Source organism: Gorilla gorilla, chromosome 20 (genome assembly GCF_029281585.2).
Source record: "Gorilla gorilla gorilla isolate KB3781 chromosome 20, NHGRI_mGorGor1-v2.1_pri, whole genome shotgun sequence".
NCBI lineage: Eukaryota > Metazoa > Chordata > Mammalia > Primates > Hominidae > Gorilla > Gorilla gorilla.
Window position 1 is genome coordinate 57721932 of NC_073244.2, and position 21615 is coordinate 57743546.

At 50.1% G+C, this 21615-nt stretch overlaps 2 protein-coding genes and 1 pseudogene across 3 annotated transcripts in view; all 3 read left to right on the plus strand.

Moving 5' to 3' along the window:
• IGFL2 (IGF like family member 2) overlaps window positions 1-6709 on the plus strand; it is a 136111-nt gene extending 129402 nt beyond the window's left edge. The window contains exons 7-8 of one of the 2 annotated variants that reach the window (XR_010131991.1): window positions 1604-2487; window positions 3274-6709. The gene's annotated coding sequence lies outside the window, so the exon portion shown is untranslated. Of the gene's footprint in view, window positions 1-1603 lie in introns of both variants that reach the window. The other variant, XR_008673848.2, reaches the window with a different exon arrangement.
• A 1671-nt stretch (window positions 6710-8380) lies between these two features.
• On the plus strand, window positions 8381-14025 carry LOC129528579 (large ribosomal subunit protein uL11-like; annotated as a pseudogene).
• A 5197-nt stretch (window positions 14026-19222) lies between these two features.
• Window positions 19223-20752, plus strand: IGFL1 (IGF like family member 1). The gene is made up of 4 exons (XM_004061013.5): window positions 19223-19280; window positions 19589-19642; window positions 19755-19998; window positions 20302-20752. Exons 1-4 carry the CDS (start codon window positions 19256-19258, stop codon window positions 20309-20311), a joined length of 333 nt encoding a protein of 110 aa, XP_004061061.1. The 5' UTR covers window positions 19223-19255; the 3' UTR covers window positions 20312-20752.
• The last annotated feature ends 863 nt before the right edge of the window (window positions 20753-21615 follow it).

A 21615-nucleotide genomic window follows, 5' to 3' on the forward strand; every position in this document is an offset into this window, starting at 1 on the left:
CAATCACAAGGCCCCACAATAGGCCATCTGCAAGCTGAGGAGCAAGGAAGCCAGTCCATGTCCCAAAGCTGAAGAACGTGGAGTCTGATGTTCGAGGGAAGGAAGCATCCAGCACGGGAGAAAGACGTAGGCTGGAAACTAAGCCAGTCTAGCCTTTTCACGTTTTTCTTCCTGCTTTATATTCTGGCTCTGCTGGCAGCTGATTAGACAGTGTCCACCCACGTTAAGGGTGGGTCTGCCTTTCCCAGCCCACTAATGCAAAAGTTAATCTCCTTTGGCAACACCCCTACAGACACACCCAGGATCAATACTTTGCATTCTTCAATCCAATCAAGTTGACACTCAGTACTAACCATCACAGAGGGTGTGCATGATGTGGAGGTGGACACTTGGCATCCAGCCAACTTCTTCAGGACTTTCTGGTCTGCAGAGGCTGGAAGCTTTACACTTTCCTTCCCAGAGGGCCTTGCAGGTGGGGTTCTGGATACATTTGAATCTCTGGTAGCACAGCCATTGTGTCTCTGGGTGTATCCACAGTAACATCTCACATCCAGGCATAGCTCTGAATGGCTGAAAGGCTGTTCCAGACACAGAAATGGCACCTGCATCTTGAGTCTCAGCTCAGCAGATTGTTCTAGCTTCATTCCTGGTGGCAAACCCTGGGGCCTCTCCTCCAGCCCCTCCTATGACATGGAGGCTCTTAATTCACTGGTCTGCATCATACGAAGGATCCTGCCAGAGCAGGGATTAGGCTTTGGTCAACAGAAGCCACCTTGCAGGGAGCTTCTGAAATCCCAACATAGTGTTTGGAGAAAATGACTCACACAGACTCCTCCTTGTCAACCAGCAGCGGACAGGCCTCTGGCCTGGGGAAACCCGGCCTTCCTTCTACATACCTGACATACCGGCACACCTGAAATTCCACCTCATTCCTGCCTGTTTCCTAGCAGGGCTTCCCTGAGGGCAGATGGAAAGGCCACTCCAAATCTGCCAGGAGGGAGATTCCTTCTATTTTTTCCTGGCGTATAAGGGCAAGCAGTGGGGGAGCTGCTGACAGCCGGAAATGCCAGCATCCTCCGGGGTTTCACATTCCAGAAGCCAAGATCTGCCAGCCCTGCCTGTTCTCTCACCCCGCTTCCTGGATCCAAGCAAGACACGGGCTGAGGTGCTGCTGCTGGTCAGTGACGCAGGCCAGGCAAGAACCCAGGTCTCCTGACCTCTCACCCATGGGCTTCCCAACTCCCCAGGCCTGGTCTCTCTGAGAAGGGCAGACAGGCCCTGTTCACGGACACTCCTGAATGATACCCAGGTTCTCAGGCCAGGCTGGCCGATTTTGGTTCCTGGAATGTGAAACCTCTGAGGACTTGGCATTTCCTGCTCTCAGCAGCTTCCCTACTTCTATTGTACAATAGTATAATATGATCGAATGATAGAATGATACTCTACCATTACGTGGAATACACACAGTTCCAATAAGAGTGTCATAAACAATCTAGCACAGCATTCTGGTTAGGGCACACTGTCCCATTTCTTAATCCATTTTTTTTTTTCAATTAAAAAATAACATTGCTTATGCCCAACTGATGGTTTTCCGTGTTATCAGCACGTCCTAATCTGTGTCCTGGAAAACAACACTCTACCCCACAGCAACAAGGCATGGAGGCCAATGGAGAAGACAGGGAGATGGTGCTGGAAGCAGGGTCTGCTCTTCCCCTGGGGAAGGTACGTGCTGAGCACTCTGGTATTTATCGTGAGATCATTTCTGCTGCAGCCTCTTCCCTTGTCGCCTGCCTCCAGAGAGAAGCCCCTGTCCATGCTCCCCAGAAAGATACAGGATCTTCCACACACAAATCTGACCACATACATCCCCTGCTGGGAATAACCCTGGGGAGAATGGCTTGTCCATACCAGGTGTGGCCTGTGAACTCACAAACTGAGGAAATCCTGCAGAAGCCGGGAGGGGCCCACAGAACTGACCCAAGACAGCTTCTTCCCCTCTGTTTTTTCATCCTGACCCCAAGATGGCTCTTCTGTGGGAAAATCACACACCCGACCCTCTGAAAAAGCACGTTAAGGAAAAATGTCCTTGAAAATCTCAGGAGGGCTGTGGAATGTCTCCACCAGAACTTCACAGTGACAATGACACCAAACACAAGAACGACAATAACCAAAATCAGGAGTTTTATTCTCCTACCTTCTCTCTCTCTCTCTCTCCTCTCACTGTCATGAACGTCACGAAGACACTGACTTTGCAGTTTCTACTCAGCACTGCATCACCAGTGTCTGACACAAAGCCTGGGACATGTGGGCTTCCAAGTGGACCTCTCCTGGATAAATGACCATTAATGAAACAGAGAAGGAGTTGAAGATCCCCCAGAGGAGTGTGAGTCCCAGGGGTCCCGCCAGCTCCACTCCCACCTTCCAAACCTGTGAAAGTCAGGTGCCTGAGTCACACAGTCTCTCCCACCCGAATGCCATGAGCTGCAGGTGAGTGAGCAGTTACTGCATCCTGGGCCATGGGCTTGGGTTGTGAGGTCAGGACCTGATTGGAGGATGTCAGGGGTTAGCAATGTACCAAGGAAAGTGGAGAAAGTCATAGCTCAATGGGATCCTGTGGAATCACTGTGTGGCTGTGTGAGTGGGGGAGGGCGATAACTCTAGGAGCATGCTGCACCTTCCTGTTTGCCAAAGAGGGGGCATGCAGGACACAGAAGCGGAGGGTGCACCGCTTCTCCCTGGGTTCTCAAAGTGTCTGAGATCAAATCTACTATGACACATACCCTGCCTGGCTCCTTTACTGCCCAGCGACCCAGCCTGTCTCTGCAGGAGGGCCAGACATGCCGTGACATCACCAGCTCCTCTAGGAATATGGGATACAAGGAGTGGCTGAGATCGGCTGATCACCAGCTCATTCCGCTGCAGCCGCCCCAGAGCAATGGCTCCCCGAAGCCGTGTTCTGGGTAAGGAGGAGAGGACTCCATTCTCAACCGAACCCATCTCCCATCTCAGCCACCACCAGGGCTCGCTCCCCACCCCAAACTCCCTGTTCCCTCATCCTTGTTCCCATGCCCAGCCAAATCTCCAGGCGTGAATTACTCACAGCAATTCCCCATCCACAGCGCCCGGGTCAGCCCCATCCACAGCCCTGTTTCAGTTTCTGAACTGCCCAAAGCCATACCGAGCCCTGGTTCCACCCAATCTTCTTCTAAATGTCAGTGCCAGTCGTATCTGTGGCTGTCCACTCACCCCATCTTCCCCTTCCCTCTCCCACAGCTGTCTTGGCCGCTTTCTGTTTGTGACTCTCCCTGCCTTCACTCCCCCCACCACCCCATGAAATGATCTCATTTGGTCATTTAAATGGAAAACTAAAAAGTTTTAAGTGACTCTAGGAGAGCAGGAGAGAGGCAGGTCTCCCAGCTCAGACCCCGCCCCGGGACGCCCCCACGGAAGATGCACATCTGGATGTAGGCGCCCAAGGCACCGCGCGTGCGCCGAGTGGCCTCGCTCAGCTCCGTCCTTCTGAAACCCGGAATCCTCATGTGTCTGGGTCCCGCCCCATCCTGGCCTCCTACACCACTGGTCCAGATCCTCCACCTTCCCCCAACGCGAGGTATTGACATCAAAGCATCACCTCATCTGGCACAAGAATCTGAAACACAGACCGCACCTTACACCAACGTAGTGAATCCCTCCTTGGACCTGAGTTCAACAAGCCCAGAGTCGGGGCTCTGGGTTCCCGCCCAAATGCCACGCATGCACACAGATGGCACCTGGCGTCTCCTCAAAGGGACAGGAATCCCGGGCTTCCCAGAATCACCAGGTCGATTTAAATGGCATCAAATGAATTGGAAAAGAATGAAAGTGTTGCCTAAAGTGATGAAATTTTCAGAGGATGTATCGGTCCTGTCTGGTGGACAGACAGGGCCACCAGAGGGAATGAACCAGTCTTCTCTGAACATCCATGAGGATGAAGAACAGTCACTGAGGTGACGGTACCAAGTCACTGGCCACCTCCCAGGGATCCTCTCATCTGGTCCTCACAACAGCGCTGCATGGTCGGACCTCATCACCCACATTCCGCCAAGAGGAAGCTGAAGCCCAGGGCCTTCATCCACTCATGTCCTCCAGACCCCTGGCACCCATCCTGGGCCCCACCCCATCATCCAGGCCTTGGGCCTTCGACCTGGGGAGAGTCCCTGTCTCCTCCATGAGCCGTCCTGGGCCTGAAGAGGTATCCAATAAACAAGAAAGCAGAACAGAAAGAGCTGTGATGGAGTGGATCTTATATAGTAAGAATAAAATTATTTTGAGAAATTACTGGGTCATGTATTTACCCACAGAAAAACAGAAGCAAACACACACACACACACACACACACACACACACACACACACACACACACACAGGCTGTCACGTGTCCTCAGCACAAAGTGCCTTGAGCAAGGCCATTGCTGGCCCCACACTTAGCCTGACTGTGATCTTGCTGTGATCAGCACATCCCATCGGTGTGGCAACAGGTGTGGCCAGAGTGGGAACCAGGCCTTTTCTTCAGATTTGCTCTTTGTTCCTGAATAGCCACTGTCAGAACAGGCACCCTCCTAGAAGTCACTTGATTAAAAATTTCCTTTTGGATATTTAGGTTGATGTTCTATCAATCAGTTAAAGTATAAATGTATATTTATTATAAAGTGTAATTATGGCTCTAATTAATGATTATGGTGAATTTTACTAACTATAGCTATGAAAATATTCCAATAGATAAAAATAGTGCTAAAAATGTACAGTTAATCCAAGAGTGATAACTTTAAGATAAATCTTACAGTTTTTGATCTAATAAATCTTCATAAAATATACATGATCATGAAGTACATCAGTAGAATTAATCCTAATATTTATAGCAATACTTGGCATGCTGTCTCTCATAAAAAATAACGTTAATAGTAAAAAAAAAAGAAGAAATCGGCCAGGGACGGTGGCTCACGCCTGTATTCCCAGCACTTTGGGAGGCCGAGGCAGGCAGATCACGAGGTCAGGAGATCGAGACCATCCTGGCTAACACGGCAAAACCCCGTCTCTACTAAAAATACAAAAAATTAGCCCAGCGTGGTGGCAGATGCCTGTAGTCCCAGCTACTCGGGAGGCTGAGGCAGGAGAATGGCATGAACCCAGGAGGCAGAGCTTGCAGTGAGCCGAGATCATGCCACTGCACTCCAGCCTGGGTGACAGAGCGATACTCCATCTCAAAAAAATAAAAAAATAAAAGTAATAAAGAAATGATGAAATTTAAAAATTCTATTTAATTTTGAGTTGTTTAATTTTCATTTGGGGCATGACTATGTAAAGTAATAAATTTTGTTTGGACATTAATATGGGATGACCTATGTCTCCCCCTAAATTCATGTGTTGAGGTCCTAACCCCAGTATCTCAGAATATAACTGTATTTGGAGATAAGGCCTTTGAAAAGGCGATTACGGTAAAAGGTCATATGAGCAGGACCTAATCCAAGCTGACTGGTGTCCTTATAAGAAGAGGAGATTAGGGCACAGACACACACTCAGCGGCCATGTGAAGACACAGGGAGGAGTTGGCCATGGATAAACCAAGAGATAGACCCTCAGAAAAAACCATCCTGCCAACACCTTGATCTCATGCTTCTGCCTTCCAGAACTGTGAGGAACTGAATTTCTCCTGTTCAAGCCACCCCTCTGGTGCCCTTGATTATGGCAGTCCTGGGGGATTCACACAGGCAGAAGGAAAATGAAGGATGCAAGAGTCAGAGAAAGGAAGAAAATCAAATGTACTTTCTCCTCAAACAATTTTCAAAATAATGGACTTTAGGAAAACACTTTCAGGAAATTATTCTAAACTGGGTGTTTGACGTTTTATTCTAAACTGGGTGTTTAGTGTTTTAAGTGTTTTGAAGTTTTTACTATTAATAGAACTATTTGAATAGTTGAAGAGGAAACATATTTGAAACCTGATGATATTATGACTCCTGGCTAAGGTTCTGTAACCAATGGAAAGTCTTGACTGTGAGTTGTCCAGGCTCTTGGCATGTTAAACAAAGAATTGAACAAAAATCACAAGCAAAACAGCGGAAGAGGAAGACATAGATTTATTGAAGTGAAAATACACGCCCCAGAGTGGGAGTGGGCTCGAGCAAGCAGCTCAAGAGCCCTGAGTGTTGGTAACCCCCCTGGGGTACCATTTAGAGGCCTCCAATTGGTTGCACCCTATGCAGATGAAGGATTTGGCACGTGGCCAATCAGAGACTGAAGTGGAGTTACATCCTATGCAAATGAAGAATTGATTGGCGGCCAATCAGAGGCCGAAGTGAAGGCTTGGCCCATGGCCATCAAAGGCTGAAGTTCTCCCTTTGGTTTAATTCCAAGAAGTCAGCTGTGGGTTGGCCTTAGGCTCCTTGTCTCCAGACCCTATTCTCGTGCCTCAGTTCCTTCTTTAGAATATATTACTAATAACTGCCTGGGAATGATATTGCCCTAGACATAGACATGTGAGTGACTTCCTGCAATGTAGCCTTCTAAGAGAGTCCATCCCTACAGCATGTCCACAGGCAGTGTGAGGCTTCAGGGGTCCTCTGGCAGCTGGCAGCACTGAAGAATGAGTTCAAGCTTGAAAATTGACTGCTAATCACAGCAACAATAAAACTTATTTTTAAAAAATCTGATAACATTCTAGATTCATCATTTTTTGCCCCAGTTTGTTCCTTGGTGGTGATATTCATCTTCAGCCTCGGGGTCTAGAGAAAAGAGAAGGTCTCTCAGGAATTTTAGCACTAGGGTAAATCTTACAAATGGACATTTGCCAGAGAGTGTAGGGAGCATTTGGAAGCCTGGCAGCAGGGCTGAGAGGATGAGAGGGGTAGGAGAGATAAGTGAGAGAGGAGGCACATACTCCAGGGAGGGCCTGGGAATGTGCTGCATAGCAGAGGCAGGAAGGGTACACAGAGAGAATGGACAGGTTCTTGTCGGGAAACCCAGAGACACAGAGCACAAGATGGGTAGCCAGAGCCGGGGTTTCACCATATTGCCCAGGCTGGTCTCCAACTCCTGGCCTCAAGCCATCCGCCCACCTCGACCTCACAAAGTGCTGGGATTACAGGTGTGATTCACCACGCCGGCCTTTTTATTAATTTTTAAACCACTTTTTCTTCACATTTGGACTGGAAAGTGAGATGAGTCACTGAGCTGGCCTTTTGATTAATTTTTTTATGGAATGCTTCATGAATTTGGGTGTTATTTAAACCACTTTTATGTCAAATTTGGACTGGAAAGTGAGATGTCTCTAGGATACCTAGAATAAGGTCTTATTTGACAGTCGTCAGGAAAACACAGCCAAACCTCTTCAATATTCTGTTACAGCTGATTGGAAAATGCTGGTGTTATCATTGTTTTTTCTGGTCTCTTCAAAGTTAACCCCACGTTGGAAGCAACTAGAGCCTTGTATTGGGAGAGTCCTAATCTACCCATCCGCACCACTGGTGGTTGTATAGTGGGGACAGGTGGGCTTGGAAAGTAGTGGAGGTTTGAACAGGGCTCAGGCCATTTGGGATCTCATGTTGTAGGACTAGGGTTCAGGGAGGAATGACACAGGCTGCTTGCACAAATACATGGTTTGTTTAACAATGGTTCTGGGCCCTGGGGTCCCTGCAGAGTTCTCTGATTTCAGCCTCCTGAGGGCTCATTCAGACTTCTTATTCAGATCTGACTCTGTCATCCCAGGATATGTTTCTTACACATTTCCCAGAGCTCTCTGTATCCCAGGGTGGGAAACTCTCAAGTTGCCTCCATCCTCACACAACGTGCTGCCAGGATGAATGGGGCTCTGTCCGTGGTGCTGAACATGTGCCTCTGGCTGTGTGCTGGGAGGTAGATGAGTTGTCAGGCAAAGGCAGAAAACATATGAACATCAGAAGACAGGCATGGAGTGAGGTGCCTCCCACCATCCATGAGTTTCCATTATTGGTTTCCTTTTAAGCTATTCATTGGGTAACAAATTTGCTTGTCATCCTATATCGCCAAAGTCATTGTAGAAAACATCTTTCACAGGCTTTTCACACAGGCTAGGAAGGGACACTCAGACCATGTGTAGACTGTTTGCTGAGTCAAATGTCATCCTCTGCCTCCTGGTTGATTCTTTTTTTTTTTTTTTTTTTGAGACTGAGTCTCGCTCTGTCGCCCAGGCTGGAGTGCGGTGGCGCGATCTCTGCTCACTGCAAGCTCCGCCTCCCGGGTTCACACCATTCTCCTGCTTCAGCCTCCCAAGTAGCTGGGACTACAGGCACCCGCCACCACACCCGGCTAATTTTTTGGATTTTTTAGTAGAGACGGGGTTTCACCGTGTTAGCCAGGATGGTCTCGATCTCCTGACCTCGTGATCCACCCGCCTCAGCCTCCCAAAGTGCTGGGATTACAGGCGTGAGCCACTGGGAAGTTTCTCTTCATTCATTCACTTCTTTATAGATTGTCCCTTGAGGTCTTGTGAATCCTTAATTTTTCAAGACTAAATTCTTTTCTTTCGTAACACATAGTATCTGATTTTCTGGGAAACTTTCTGTTTGACAAAATGGGACTGGGATGTCAACATGAATTCTCCATGGAAAGGCTGATCTCACTGATTTAGAATTTGTGGTGGTTCTTGTGATAAGATACCTGAAGAAAATATTGCTCTTATGTGACATTAAAAAAGAAAAATGTGACACTTAAGGTGAGTAAAAAGAAGGTGTGTAGTTCTCTGCTCCCTGGGCATTAGTATGTAGGAACTGGATGCTAGAAAATCTCTGGCTTTGCTTTCAGCTTTTGGCTTGGAGGAGGCCAAGGTGCACCTTTCTTCGGTCGTCCCAAATCCGGGTTCATCTGACACCAGCCGCCTCCACCATGCCGCTGAAGTTTGACCCCAATAAGATCAAAGTCATATGCCTCAGGTGCACTGGCGGTGAAGTCGGTGCCACTTCTGCGCTGGCCCCCAAGATTAGCTCCCTGGGTCTGTCTCCAAAAAAGGTTGGTAATGACATTGACAAGGCAATAGGTGACTGGAAGGGCCATAGGATTACAGTAAAACTGAACATTGAAAACAGACAGGCCCATATTGAGGTGGCGCCTTCTGCCTCTGCCCTGATCATCAAAGCCCTCAAGGAACCACCAAGAGACAGAAAGAAACAGAAAAACATTAAACGCAGTAGGAATATCACTTTTCATGAGGTTGCTGACATTGCTCGACAGATGCGGCACCAATCGTTAGCCAGATAACTCTCTGGAACCATTAAAGAGATCCAGGGGACTGCCCAGTCTGTGGGCTGTGATGTTGATGGCCGCCACCCTCATGACATCATAGATGACATCAACAGTGGTGCTGTGGAATGCCCAGCTAGTTAAGAAGCACAGAGGAAAATATTTCAATAAAAGATCATTTGGCAACTGGAAAAAAAAAAGAAGAAAATCTCTGGTTTCATCTTGAGGGAAAGGCAAAAGATGCTGCCAGCCACTTCCCCAACACTGTCTCTGTAGATCACATCACTACTGTGAAACCTAAAGAACTGGCCTTTGAGGGATTTTTCAGATTTAGCACTTCAGCAGACTCAGGGCTGTCGCATGGTCCTGAGACTCCTTGAGTATTGCTCCTGCCTGTTGGGCTTGATCCACCCACTCGGCCTGGCTGCACTCAGACCACACTACCACGCCAGATCCCACACCTGCCACAGGCAAGCCGGGCATGGAGTGGTGAGCGGTGTGTAAGCAAGCGAGCGTGAGGTCTGGCCACTGTGCACAGCCAAGCACTCTGGCTGCTTTGGTGGAGTGGGCAGCTCCATGAGCTGGCATAGATGCCATCTCCATGCAAGGCCGTGGCTGGCCCAGATGCAGGTGCCTGCAGCAGAAGCTGCATGTGGTACATCTGGACAAGGGAACATGGCAGTGCCTGGAAGCTTGGAGACACCAAGAACTACAGAGCCCCAAAGAGGGTGTCACAGCCTAGCTTGACAAACCCGTAGGTCTCCAGTCCTCAAAAAGCTGCAGCTTTTCTCTGCTTCTTGTTACTGGTAATGTGCAGAGTGGGAGGTCATGTTTCAGCCCTGTTCGTGTTACAGTTCTTTCAGGGGCTGGGACCTAAGTTCTTGTTGCAGGTAGCAGGGACCAGCCTACGTGCGTGAAGTGTGCAGGTGGAACACAGAGCACTCCACCCACCCAGGTGGATATCAGAGGATGGGCGTTCAGGCACTGGTGAGGCCCAACCCTCTCCCTCAGTGACATCTGCGTTCCTAATATTCTTTTTGAACATCTGAAATTCCACCACATTCCTGCCTGTCATCTGGGAGAGACTCCTTGAGGCCAGGTGGAAATCACACCCAGGTGTCACCAGGATAATGACTCAATCTCTTCTGCACTTATTCCAGAGGGCAAGCCCACGACACGATGAAATCCCAATGCTCTCCTGTGTGCCACGTTCCAGAAGCTCAGGTTCCCCAGCAGCACCTGGGGTTGTGGGAAAGTCTTTCCTGAGGCCAGCCTGGGGCATCTGGGATCAGGGGCTGCTTGCCTTTCTGGAGGGGCTCAGCTCAGGACTGAGGGGGATTCTGGGCTGGAACAGGAGTGCCTGAGTCCCGTCCAGATGGTGTCTATGAGCTGCAGGGGGCCCTCATGCCAGGTTCTTTCTTACATAGAGGAAACTAGGGTGACAAAATGTGACCAATGGGAGTTGGAGTTTACTCTTATTTCCAAGGAAGCCATGAGAGTCCTGTGACCCTGGAAAGAGATGGGGTCCCCAATAACTAGGGACATGGCAGTGAGTGATGCAGCCCGGCTTCCTGTCCTCAAAGAGTTTCAGGCCCACTGTCCCTGGACAGTGACAACCCAGAGTGGGCAGCTCTGGGATGGGGGACAGGCACAGGCTGCTTCTTTGGGAATTTTGATATGGGGTTTTAGTGGCCCCTGCTGCTTGCTGGGAAAATTCCCCACCTTGGAATTGTAATCGATTTCAGGAGAAATGAGACACAGTTGCTCATGGATATAAAATAAATTTTATAACCAAAATAGAACCCAGTGTCAGCACTCCCCAAGAAGAAGGATTCAGGCTTGGTCCAGTGTGAAGCAAGTGGGCACTTAGGCAGGTGGCTTTGCCTATTTTTTGTGCATGGGCCCATGGTGAGGGTTGCTGCATGTGGGCTGGGTTTTGAGGGGTTTGAATGTCCTTCTGCTGTGCAGAGAGGGAGCACATGCTCTGCCCAGATGTGCAGTGGATGTGACTAAGGACTGGAAAGCTGATAATCTCCAAAACTGAATGTTCTTGCCATACAGGGAGATGAAAGGGCTGCTAGAAAATAGCTTATCTAACCCTTTGAGAAAATGTAAAGAAAAGGTTCCAACCCAGGTGTGTGTGACCGCAAAGTCTCAGGATTGCTGAGACAGGGGCTCTTGCATCCACGGAGCCCCGGGTCGGTCCTGCTGCCCTCCCTCCCACTCAGCCTGTGACTCCCCAGCTCTGTCATCATCTCCCTCTGCTGATTTCTCTTCCCAGCCTGACTCAGCTGCCCTGAGAGATCAGGACCAAGGCCAAGGACGGCCAGCTGGGCTCCTCCCTCCCCAGAGACGCCAACCCAACCCTGCCCTGAGGAATGTGCTTCTCCTTGGCACTGGCTGGTCTCCAGACCTAAATTCAACCCTCTTTTTAGCAGGCTGAATGCCAAGCCCAATCTCAGCCCGCCCAGGAAGGACCTAGGACTGAGGCTGTGAGCTCTCAACTTGTTTTTTTGGGGCAACAGGCCAGGGCAGCTAGTCAGTGATTTTAGGAAAGACGAGGTGAACCTGTGCCCAGAGGATTTTTTCCTCCCAGTGTGTAGTAACTGGCTGTGACTCACTAGGAAAAACTCATATCACATTATTTATGGCTTACACACAGCCCAAAACAAAGTTTAATTAAACAGACGAATAAGATACTGTAGCGTGCACATTCCTCTATTCTTTACTGATGCTAGTTTAATATCTAAGATACCCACGGTGACAAATAAATTGGTTCGCAACCTGAAAAAGTGTCACAATCCCCATGTTGGAGATCACTGCTCTACCCTGCAGCTGCAGGAGAGGGGAGGCCAGAAGTGAGAGTGAGAAATGGGGTCGGGGATGTGAGTGCTTATCTCATCCACCCATGAGAGCAAGTGGGCCTGCAGGACTCTGGAAATTGCATGAGTATTTCTGCTCCATCAGCCTCCTGCCTGGTCTCCTGCTCCCATCTCAATCCTCCCAACCAGCCTCCTCCCAACAGAAGGACACACGGACTTTCCTGAATCACAATCTGATCACTTATATTCCCTGCTTAGGGCCTGCCTGTAGCTCGGGTGCACTGAGAAGAAAGACCAGTTCTCACCAAGGCTCATAAGGGGAGGTGGACAGGGGAAGCGATGGGTATGGTGGGAGCTTCCATGGCCTCCTTGGACTCCAGATCCTCTCAGCACCTCCATGTGTTCAGCAGCCAGGAAGTTCAATTCTTCTTGTTCAGGAGTTTTTAGGCTGGGCATGGTGGCTCACACCTGTAATCCCAGCACGTTGGGAGGCTAAGGCGGGTGGATCACCTGAGGTCAAGAGTTCAAGACCACCCTGGCCATCATGGGGAAACCTCATCTCTACTAAAAAATACAAAAATTAGCCGGGCGTGGTGGTGGGCACCTGTAATCCCAGCTACTCGGGAGGCTGAGGCAGGGAGAATTGCTTGAACCTGGGAGGGGGAGGTTGCAGTGAGCCAAGATCGTGCCACTGCACTCCAGACTGGGTGACAGAGCAAAACTCTGTCTCAAAAAAAAAAAAAAAAGTTTTTATACTTTGGTCTTTATCGCCTCCCCATCATCACCTTTCTTGGAGGTTAGTGGGTGACACCAAAGGTTCCTTCCCTCTAATCCTCAAATCTTTTGGTCTTTCTTCTGGTGACTGCTGTGATGCTGAGGCTACCTGGGGGTCCTACCCTAAGTCATATTTTTAGCATGAGCTAATGCTGTGTGATCTGAAAGAGGCTCATTAGGAATAACAAAAGACACTCCTGTCACTCAGGAAGTTCCAAGTTTAGCATCATAATAGGAAGAGGGCCAAAGAACAAACATTTTCATGTTACAGCACACCTGGTAAGCCATGGGTTCATCAGATTGGACCCCCCCTTACTCTGCCAAATTTGCAGCACTCATGAGTTACCAATCCCAAGGGAGGACTCCCACTGCAGGGAGGATGGCAAAGGTCACCACTGCGCTAACCACCCGGAATAGGGGTCTGAACACTTCAGCCACTGCATCTTGGGCTGCACTCTGACTACACTGAGTGTGGTAAACAGAACACCCACAACCACAGCCAGTTCGACAAAGCAGGTTAATTACTTACAGACAGGCAGCGAGGGACAGCGGAAGCCTAGGCTTCATGCCTCACTGGTCCCCCGAGGCTCAGGAGCACGGACCAGGGCAGATAGAGTCTCCCATGCTTGCCCCACTTGCACCACAGCTGAGGACTCAGCAGTCAGCTCTTGGTTTTATATGTGGTGGACACGTCCTGGGCTAGTGTTACAGGAGACCCCCTCTAGAAGGGGTGGGAATGAGGCCAGGGCTGTCCTGGGCAGTTTCTCTGTAGCTCAAGTTGTTGCATTCTCTGGGAAGAATAGAAACGAAGCCCGGGCACTTTCAGGCAGTTCCTGCTTTCTTAGGATGGTGCATTCTGATATAGTTTGGCTCTGTGTCCCCACACAACTCTTCTCTCAAATTGTAATCCCCATGTGTCAGGGAAGGGACCTGGTGGGAGGTGACTGGATCATGGGGTCAATTTCCCTGTTGTTGTTCTCGTGATAGTGGTCGAGTTCTCATGAGATCTGATGGCTTAAAAGTGTGTGGCAGTTCCCTGCTCCCTCTCTTTCTCTCCTGCCACCATGGAAGACGTGCCTTGCCTTCCCTTCACCCTCTGCCATGATTGTACATTTCCTGAGACTTCCTTAGTCATGAAAAACAGTGAGTCAATTAAACCTCATTCCTTTATAAATTATCCAGTTTCAGGTCATTCTTTATAGCACCATGAAAATGAACTAACACGCACTTCTAGTGCATTCTACAGTGATTCTGGGAACTCTGGGCAAGAAGAAAGGTGGGAAAGCCAGAGCCATCCAACGATTGTCTCCTGGTGCCCTCCTCCAGGAAGCCATTTCTGGTGCCCTGGGCACTGCTCCCAGCCTTGCTCACCCTGGGTCGTCACTGTTTGGAGAGGTGTCTCTGTCCTCCCTGGACTATGAAAACCAGGAGGGCAGGACCTGGAACTAAGTCACAACTGTGGCCATAGAATCCACTGGCACAGAGTAAGTGCACAGGGTGTATTAAATGAATGAATGAAAAAAGTGAATTGACGATGAAAGCCCTATGTTCAGGGTGTGTCTCACTCAACCTGTCTGTCCTGTCATGGTGACTTGGTGAGACTTGTTGCCTGCAGGTCTTCAAACCTCCCTGTCTTCCAGACAGCCCCAGGGCTTCCCTGTGAAGCTGCTTCTCAGCTGTGCCCTACAGAGTCAGATGCATGGGGGACGCTCTAAAGCTGGACTCCGCAGCCCACCTTTCCCCCGCTTAGCCCTCCTAACACAGGACACAGCCACATGCAGGGCTGCAGGAGCCCAGGCTGCCAATAGCATCAACCACCTGCTAGGAGAGGGTAGAGACGGGTGAGACTCAGAGCCTTCCAGCTTACTATGTTTATAAATCCCTTGGCTGAAACTACTAGGAAAAATAGTTGTGACTTCATCACGTGGGTTACACACAGTCACAAAGAAAAGGGAAAGCAAAAATTGACAAGAGTGTGTCAGCCTCCCTAAAGGGAACATCTCCAAATTTGGATCCCAAATGACTTTTTTCAGAGGAACCCTCCTTCCTTCTCAGAACAAGCACATTCATTCACACAGGAAGGAGATTAAATTCCTGTAGAGCAGAGGAGGAAAAACCTTTTCACAGAGGAGGTTCTGTGGTCTTAACTGTCCTGGGGTCATAATGTATTTGAGAGTCTGGAAATAATTATAAAGTTTTTTGCTCAGATTATCACAGACAATTGCAAAATATTGTGAAATGCCACTGAATTGCACACTTGAAAACACACACACATACACACATGAAAAGTTAAGCAAAAATGTGTATTTAACTGGTGGAGAGTGTTGGCGGGAGAACAAAAAGAACTGTCCAGACCTCTGGTGCTGAATGGTCTGCTCTGGTTCAACTAAAAATAAAGCCCTCGATCAATTTGGTCACTGAAAAGACTTGTTCACTTCCTGCTGATGATCAGAAACCACAGCAGAGACCTGATTTTGGGGTGTCTGCCTTAACAGAAAAGCCACAAAGAACTGTGGTGAGGGCATGGCAGATGACAACCACAGTGCCATCAGGAGGTAACAGGTGACTGACCTCAGCCTTGATGCTCAAGAAGATTTCAGAGGATGGGTGACATTTAAGTGAAAGAAGAAGAATGAAGAAGGATGGGGTATTGGGTGCAGAAGCAGGGGTGATGCTGTGGCTCTCCCAATTAGCTGTGTTAAGCCAAGGGCAGTGAGAACCAGGGAGGGTGTGCAGGATGTGGGTGTGGACACTTGGAATCCAGCCTACATCTTCAGGACCTTCTGCCTGCAGAGGCTGGAAGCTTCACACTTTCCTTCCCAGAGGACCTTGTAGCTGGGGTTCTGGATGCATTTGAATCTCTGGGCAGCGCAGCCATTGTGTCTCTCGGTGTAGCCACAGGAACATCTCATGTCCAGGTGATGGCCCTGAATTGCTGAGACACTATTCTAGCCACAGAACTGGCATCCGGATCTTAATTGTTCTAGCTTCATTCCTGGTGGCAAACCCTGGGGCCTCTCCTCCAGCCCCTCCTATGACATGGAGGCTCTTAATTCACTGGTCTGCATCATACGAAGGATCCTGCCAGAGCAGGGATCAGGCTTTGGTCAACAGAAACCCCCCTTGCTGGGAGCTTCTGAAATCCCAACATTGTGTTTGGAGAAAATGACTCACACAGACCTCCTTGTCAGCCAGCAGCAGAGGGGCCTCTGGCCTGGGGAAACCCGGCCTTCCTTCTACATACCTGACATACCTGCACACCTGAAATTCCACCTCATTCCCACCTGTTTCCTAGCAGGGCTTCCCTGAGGGCAGATGGAAAGGCCACTCCAAAGCTGCCAGGAGGGAGATTCCTATTTTTTCCTGGCGTAAAAGGGCAAGCAGTGGGGGAGCTGCTGACAGCGGGAAATGCCAACATCCTCTGGGGTTTCACATTCTAGAAGCCAAGATCTGCCAGCCCTGCCCGGGAGCACTGGGAACATCAGACCTGGGTGTCCTCCAGGAGTGTCTGTGAACAGAGCCTTCCTGCCCTTCCCAGAGGGGCCAGGCCTGGGGAGTTTGGCAGCCCTTGGGTAGGAGGTCAGGAGATCTGGGTCCTGGCCCAGCCTGTGTCACTGACAACCAGCAGCAGAACCTCAGCCCGTGTCCTGCTTGGATCCAGGAAGTGGGTGAGAGAATGATGGTGATGGTCGTCTGAGGTCAGGGTTTACATTTACTGTCCAGACACCTGGGATCTTCTCCAGACACTTGAGGACAGGCTTCCACTGGGAAATCCTGGTCCCACCTCACACATCTGAGTCCCCAGGCAGAAGACAGACCCATGCCCAGATGTGGACGCTCCAGAGTGGGCATGTTAGGAAGGGGGACTCCGAGGGATTGGTGGCGGGATTGGACATGGCTGTGTACACAGACTCTTCTGACACCTCAGGAAGGTGCAGGGACAGGGTTTGAACGCAGGGCTGACTGACCCTAAAGCCTCCTCATGTCTAGTCGGGGGCTCTTAGTGTCCAGGGAGCCCTGGACGGGTGCCCACTGGCCTCACACTGTCCCAGCCTCCGAGGCCCCCATGATCTGCTAAAATCTCCCTCCACCTTCCAGATGCTGCGCTGACTCAGCTGCTCTGAGAGGCCAGGAAGGAGCAGCTGGACTCCTCCCTCCTCAGAGGTGCCCACCCTGCCCCTGCCCTGGGGAAGGTGCTCCACTCTCTCACTCTGGCTCATATGCAGGCAGCCTTGCCTCTTCTTGGTAGAGACAGTAAGACCAGTGCAGGGCTCCACTGCAGCCTCCCAGAAAATGCCTGGAACCAAGGACCTGAGAACTCTACCCCTTTATGGAAGACATCAAAGGGGAGACATGTCAGTGGCTCTTAGAGAAGAAGGAGATGATCCTGGAGGCTTCTGTGCTCCCAAGTGTCCTCACCATTTGGCTGTGACTCCCTCTAGAAACTAGATATCTAGTTCTAGATATGTGCTATGCTATCATATAATAATATCATATGATAGAACAATATAATAATATTCCATCATTACTTGGAATATACACAGTCCCAATAAGAGGGTCCTAAACAGGCTGGGCGCAGTGGCTCACACCTGTAATCACAGCACTTTGGGAGGCTGAGGTGAGCAGATCACTTGCGGTCAGAAGTTCAAGACCAGCCTGGCAAATACGGTAAAACCCCGTCTCTATGGAGAATACACAAATTAGCCGGGCGTGTTGGCGGGCATCTGTAATCCCAGCTACTCAGAGACTGAGGCAGGAGAATTGCTTGAACCTGGGAGGCAGAGGTTGCAGTGAGCCAAGATCGTGCAACTGCACTCCAGCCTGGGGAACTGAACAAGACTCCATCTCAAAAAAATAAATAAATAATTTTTTAAAGTGTCATAAACAGTTGAGCACAGCATTCTGGTGAATGCACACTGTCCCATTTTCTAACCCATTTCTTCACTTAAAAATAACATTGTTTATGCCCAAGTAAATTGATTTTCCATGCTACTAGCACATCCTAATCTGTGTCCTAGAAAACACTGCTGTACCCCACAGCAGCAAGGAATGGAGGCCAAGGGAGCAGACAGGGAGATGGTGCTGGAAGCAGGGTCTGCTCTGTCGAGGGAGAAGGTGGGTGTTGAGCACTCTGGTATTTATTGAAGTCATTTCTCTGCAGCCTCTTCCTGTGTCTCCTGCCTCCAGAGAGAAGCCCCTATCCGTGCTCCCCAGGAACACAGATGCAGGATCTTCCACACACACAAATCTAACCACATCCATGCCCTGCTAGGAGCCAGCCATGATGCCTAGAGGGTGACAGGTCACCTTGCCTGGCCCGGAGGAGAACGGCTTGTCCATGCCATGTGCGGCCTGTGAGCTTGAGCGGAGGAATTCCTGCAGAAGCTGGGCGGGGGTAGGGGGGCACAGAACTGACCCAAAACAGCTCCTTCCCCTCTGTCCTCACATCCTGACCCCAAGATGGCTCTTCTCAGGGAAAATCACAACCCAACCCTCTGAAAAAGCACATTAAGGAAAAACGCCTTTGAGAATCTCAGGGGGGATGTGGAATTTCTCCACCAGAACTTCACAGTGATAATGACACCAAACACAAGAACGACAATAACCAAAATCAGGAGTTTTATTCTCCTACCTTCTCTCTCTCTCTCTCTCCTCTCACTGTCATGAACGTCACGAAGACACTGACTTTGCGTTTTCTACTCAGCACTGCATCACCAGTGTCTGACACGAAGCCTGGGACATGTGGGCTCCCAAGTGGACCTGTCCTGGGTAAATGACCATTAATGAGACAGAGAAGGAGTTGAAGAGCCCCCAGAGGAGTGTGAGTCCCAGGGGTCCCGCCAGCTCCACTCCCACCTTCCAAACCTGTGAAAGTCAGGTGCCTGAGTCACACAGTCTCTCCCACCTGAATGCCATGAGCTGCAGGTGACTGAGCAGTTACTGGATTCTTGACCATGTGTTTCGGTTGTGAGGTTGGGACCTAATGGGCCCATTTGAAATGATGTCATGGGTTAGCAATGTCCCAAGGAAACTGAGGAAATTCATAGCTCAGTAGGATCCTGTGGAATCGCTGTGTGGACATGTGAGTGTCGGAGAGTGTTAATGCCAGGAGCATCCTGAACCTTCCTATTTTCCAGAGGACTCAGTGTGGGGGAGGATTGGGGCACATAGCACAGAGAAGGTGGAGGGTGTACCGCTTCTCTCCTGATTACAAAGGTGAGATCAAAGCTACAATGACACGTACCCTGCCTGGCACCTCTCCTGCCCAAGGACCCAGCCTGTCTCTGCAGGACTTGCAGGAGGGCAGGAAATGCCATGACATCACCAGCTCCACTAGAAATATGGGATAAAAGGAGTGGCTGAGATCTGCTGATCCCCTGCTCACTCCACTGCAACCACCCAGAGCCATGGCTCCCCGAGGCTGCATCGTGGGTAAGGAGGACAGGACCCCATTTCCACCTGAGCCCATCTCCAATCTCAGCCACCACCAGGGCTCTCTCCCTACCCCAAACTACACCTCATCCCTGTTCCCATGCCCAGCCAAATCTCCAGGCGTGAATTGCTCACAGCAATTCCCCAACCATAGTGCCCAGATCAGCCCCATCCACAGCGCTGTTTCAGTCCCTGAGCTGCTCAAAGCCATACCGAGCCCTGGTTCCACCCAATCCTCTTCTAAATGTCAGTGCCAGTCGTATCTGTGGCTGTCCACTCACCCCATCTTCCCTTTCCCTTTCCCACAGCTGTCTTTGCCATTTTCTGCATCTCCAGGCTCCTCTGCTCACACGGAGCCCCAGGTGAGCCCAGGAGTGTTTGGGAAGCTGGAGGAGGGGTACACCTTCCAGGGGACCCCAGGCTGGGACCCACCTGCCACCACCTCCTGGATCTCACCAGCTCTGTCTCCTCCAGTGGCCCCCATGACTCCTTACCTGATGCTGTGCCAGCCACACAAGAGATGTGGGGACAAGTTCTACGACCCCCTGCAGCACTGTTGCTATGATGATGCCGTCGTGCCCTTGGCCAGGACCCAGACGTGTGGAAACTGCACCTTCAGAGTCTGCTTTGAGCAGTGCTGTCCCTGGACCTTCATGGTGAAGCTGATAAACCAGAACTGCGACTCAGCCCGGACCTCGGATGACAGGCTTTGTCGCAGGTGAGTCCTGTCCCCTCCATGGGATTGTGGGTGCAGGGTAGCTGCATGCCTGTTCTGCCCTGGGTGGAGCCCCCATTCTCCTTGTCTCCCTGTCTCTGCCCCCTGCTTCTATTCAATCCACCTCTCCCTTTCCCTATACCTGTGTCTCCATCCATTTTTATTTCCCTCTCACAATCTCACTCTCTCTACCCCGCTGTCCTCTCCTCCTGGCTCTCCTGTCCTCATTTCTGCCCCTGTTCAGTGTCGCCCCCATCTCTGGCCATCTCTGTCCTGCTCAGCATCTCTCTCTGTCACTGTCTCCAGTGTCAGCTAATGGAACATCAGGGGAACGATGACTCCTGGATTCTCCTTCCTGGGTGGGCCTGGAGAAAGAGGCTGGTGTTACCTGAGATCTGGGATGCTGAGTGGCTGTTTGGGGGCCAGAGAAACACACACTCAAGCGCCCACCTCATTCTGTGACCTGTCTGAGGCCCACCCTGCAGCTGCCCTGAGGAGGCCCACAGGTCCCCTTCTAGAATTCTGGACAGCGTGAGATGCGTGTGCTGATGGGGGCCCAGGGACCCTGACCCCTCCTGATGACCCCTATGGCCAACATCAACCAGGCACCACCCCAAGGCTGGCTGGGGAACCCTTCACCCTTCTGTGAGATTTTCCATCATCTCAAGTTCTCTTCTATCCAGGAGCAAAGCACAGGATCATAATAAATTTATGTACTTTATAAATTAATGCTGTAGAATTCATGAATTAGAGAGCTTGGACTGTTGAAAGGGGTCACGAAGGATGACGTGGGGCCCCTTCTGTCTGTCACCCTGAGGCATCCGGGCCTTTCCATTTGTTCTGTTCATGCACACACTTATTTTTTCTTTTTCCATTTATTTTTAAATTTATTATTTTGTTATTCATGCTCAGTGACTAGGACCCTGGCCACCCCTGGGACAGGGGCCACCATCCTACACCAGCCTCCACCACCCCATGGCTCCCTGAACCCAGTCACAGCATCAGGAGCAGCCCAGGTGGGGTGGGGAGGAGGTGGGGATCGCGAGAGGGCTTCGGAGAGGCACTTCCTCTCCCACCAGTTCTGGGACAGAACAGGATCCGGCTGTTCGTTCTTGATGTATGTTAAGGAGATGCAGACAGACTGGGAAAGAACGGAGGTTCTTTCTGCAACCGGCTGTGGGGAGAAGGTCAGAGTAGCTTACCGGACCAACTCAAAGCTACAAACTTCTTTTTCTAGTGCTTATATGCATTCTAAGCTCCACGCCTATGTGCGGAGTGCACCTGCAAGACAGCGTGTTTCATTCGTATCAATATCTAATCTTTAGGTAGTGTCCAGGGTCTGGAAAGCTTTCTCCAGAGTCTTGGAAAGTTTCTTAATCTTAAATGGACCCCAGTATGAGGAATATGTGGAAGAATGCTATTATTATTTGATCAGATTTTAGGGTCTGAGAAAACCCAGCTGGGGTTTTAATGGGCTTGTTTTCTCATTCCCGCCCTCGTCCCCAGGCACTAGTTTATCCAGTTCTATAATGTTTAAGGTATGCATTCATCAAAAATAAAGTTTAGTGGAAACTGACTCTTCTGGTCGCTAACAGAAACCTGATCTGCCACACACCCATC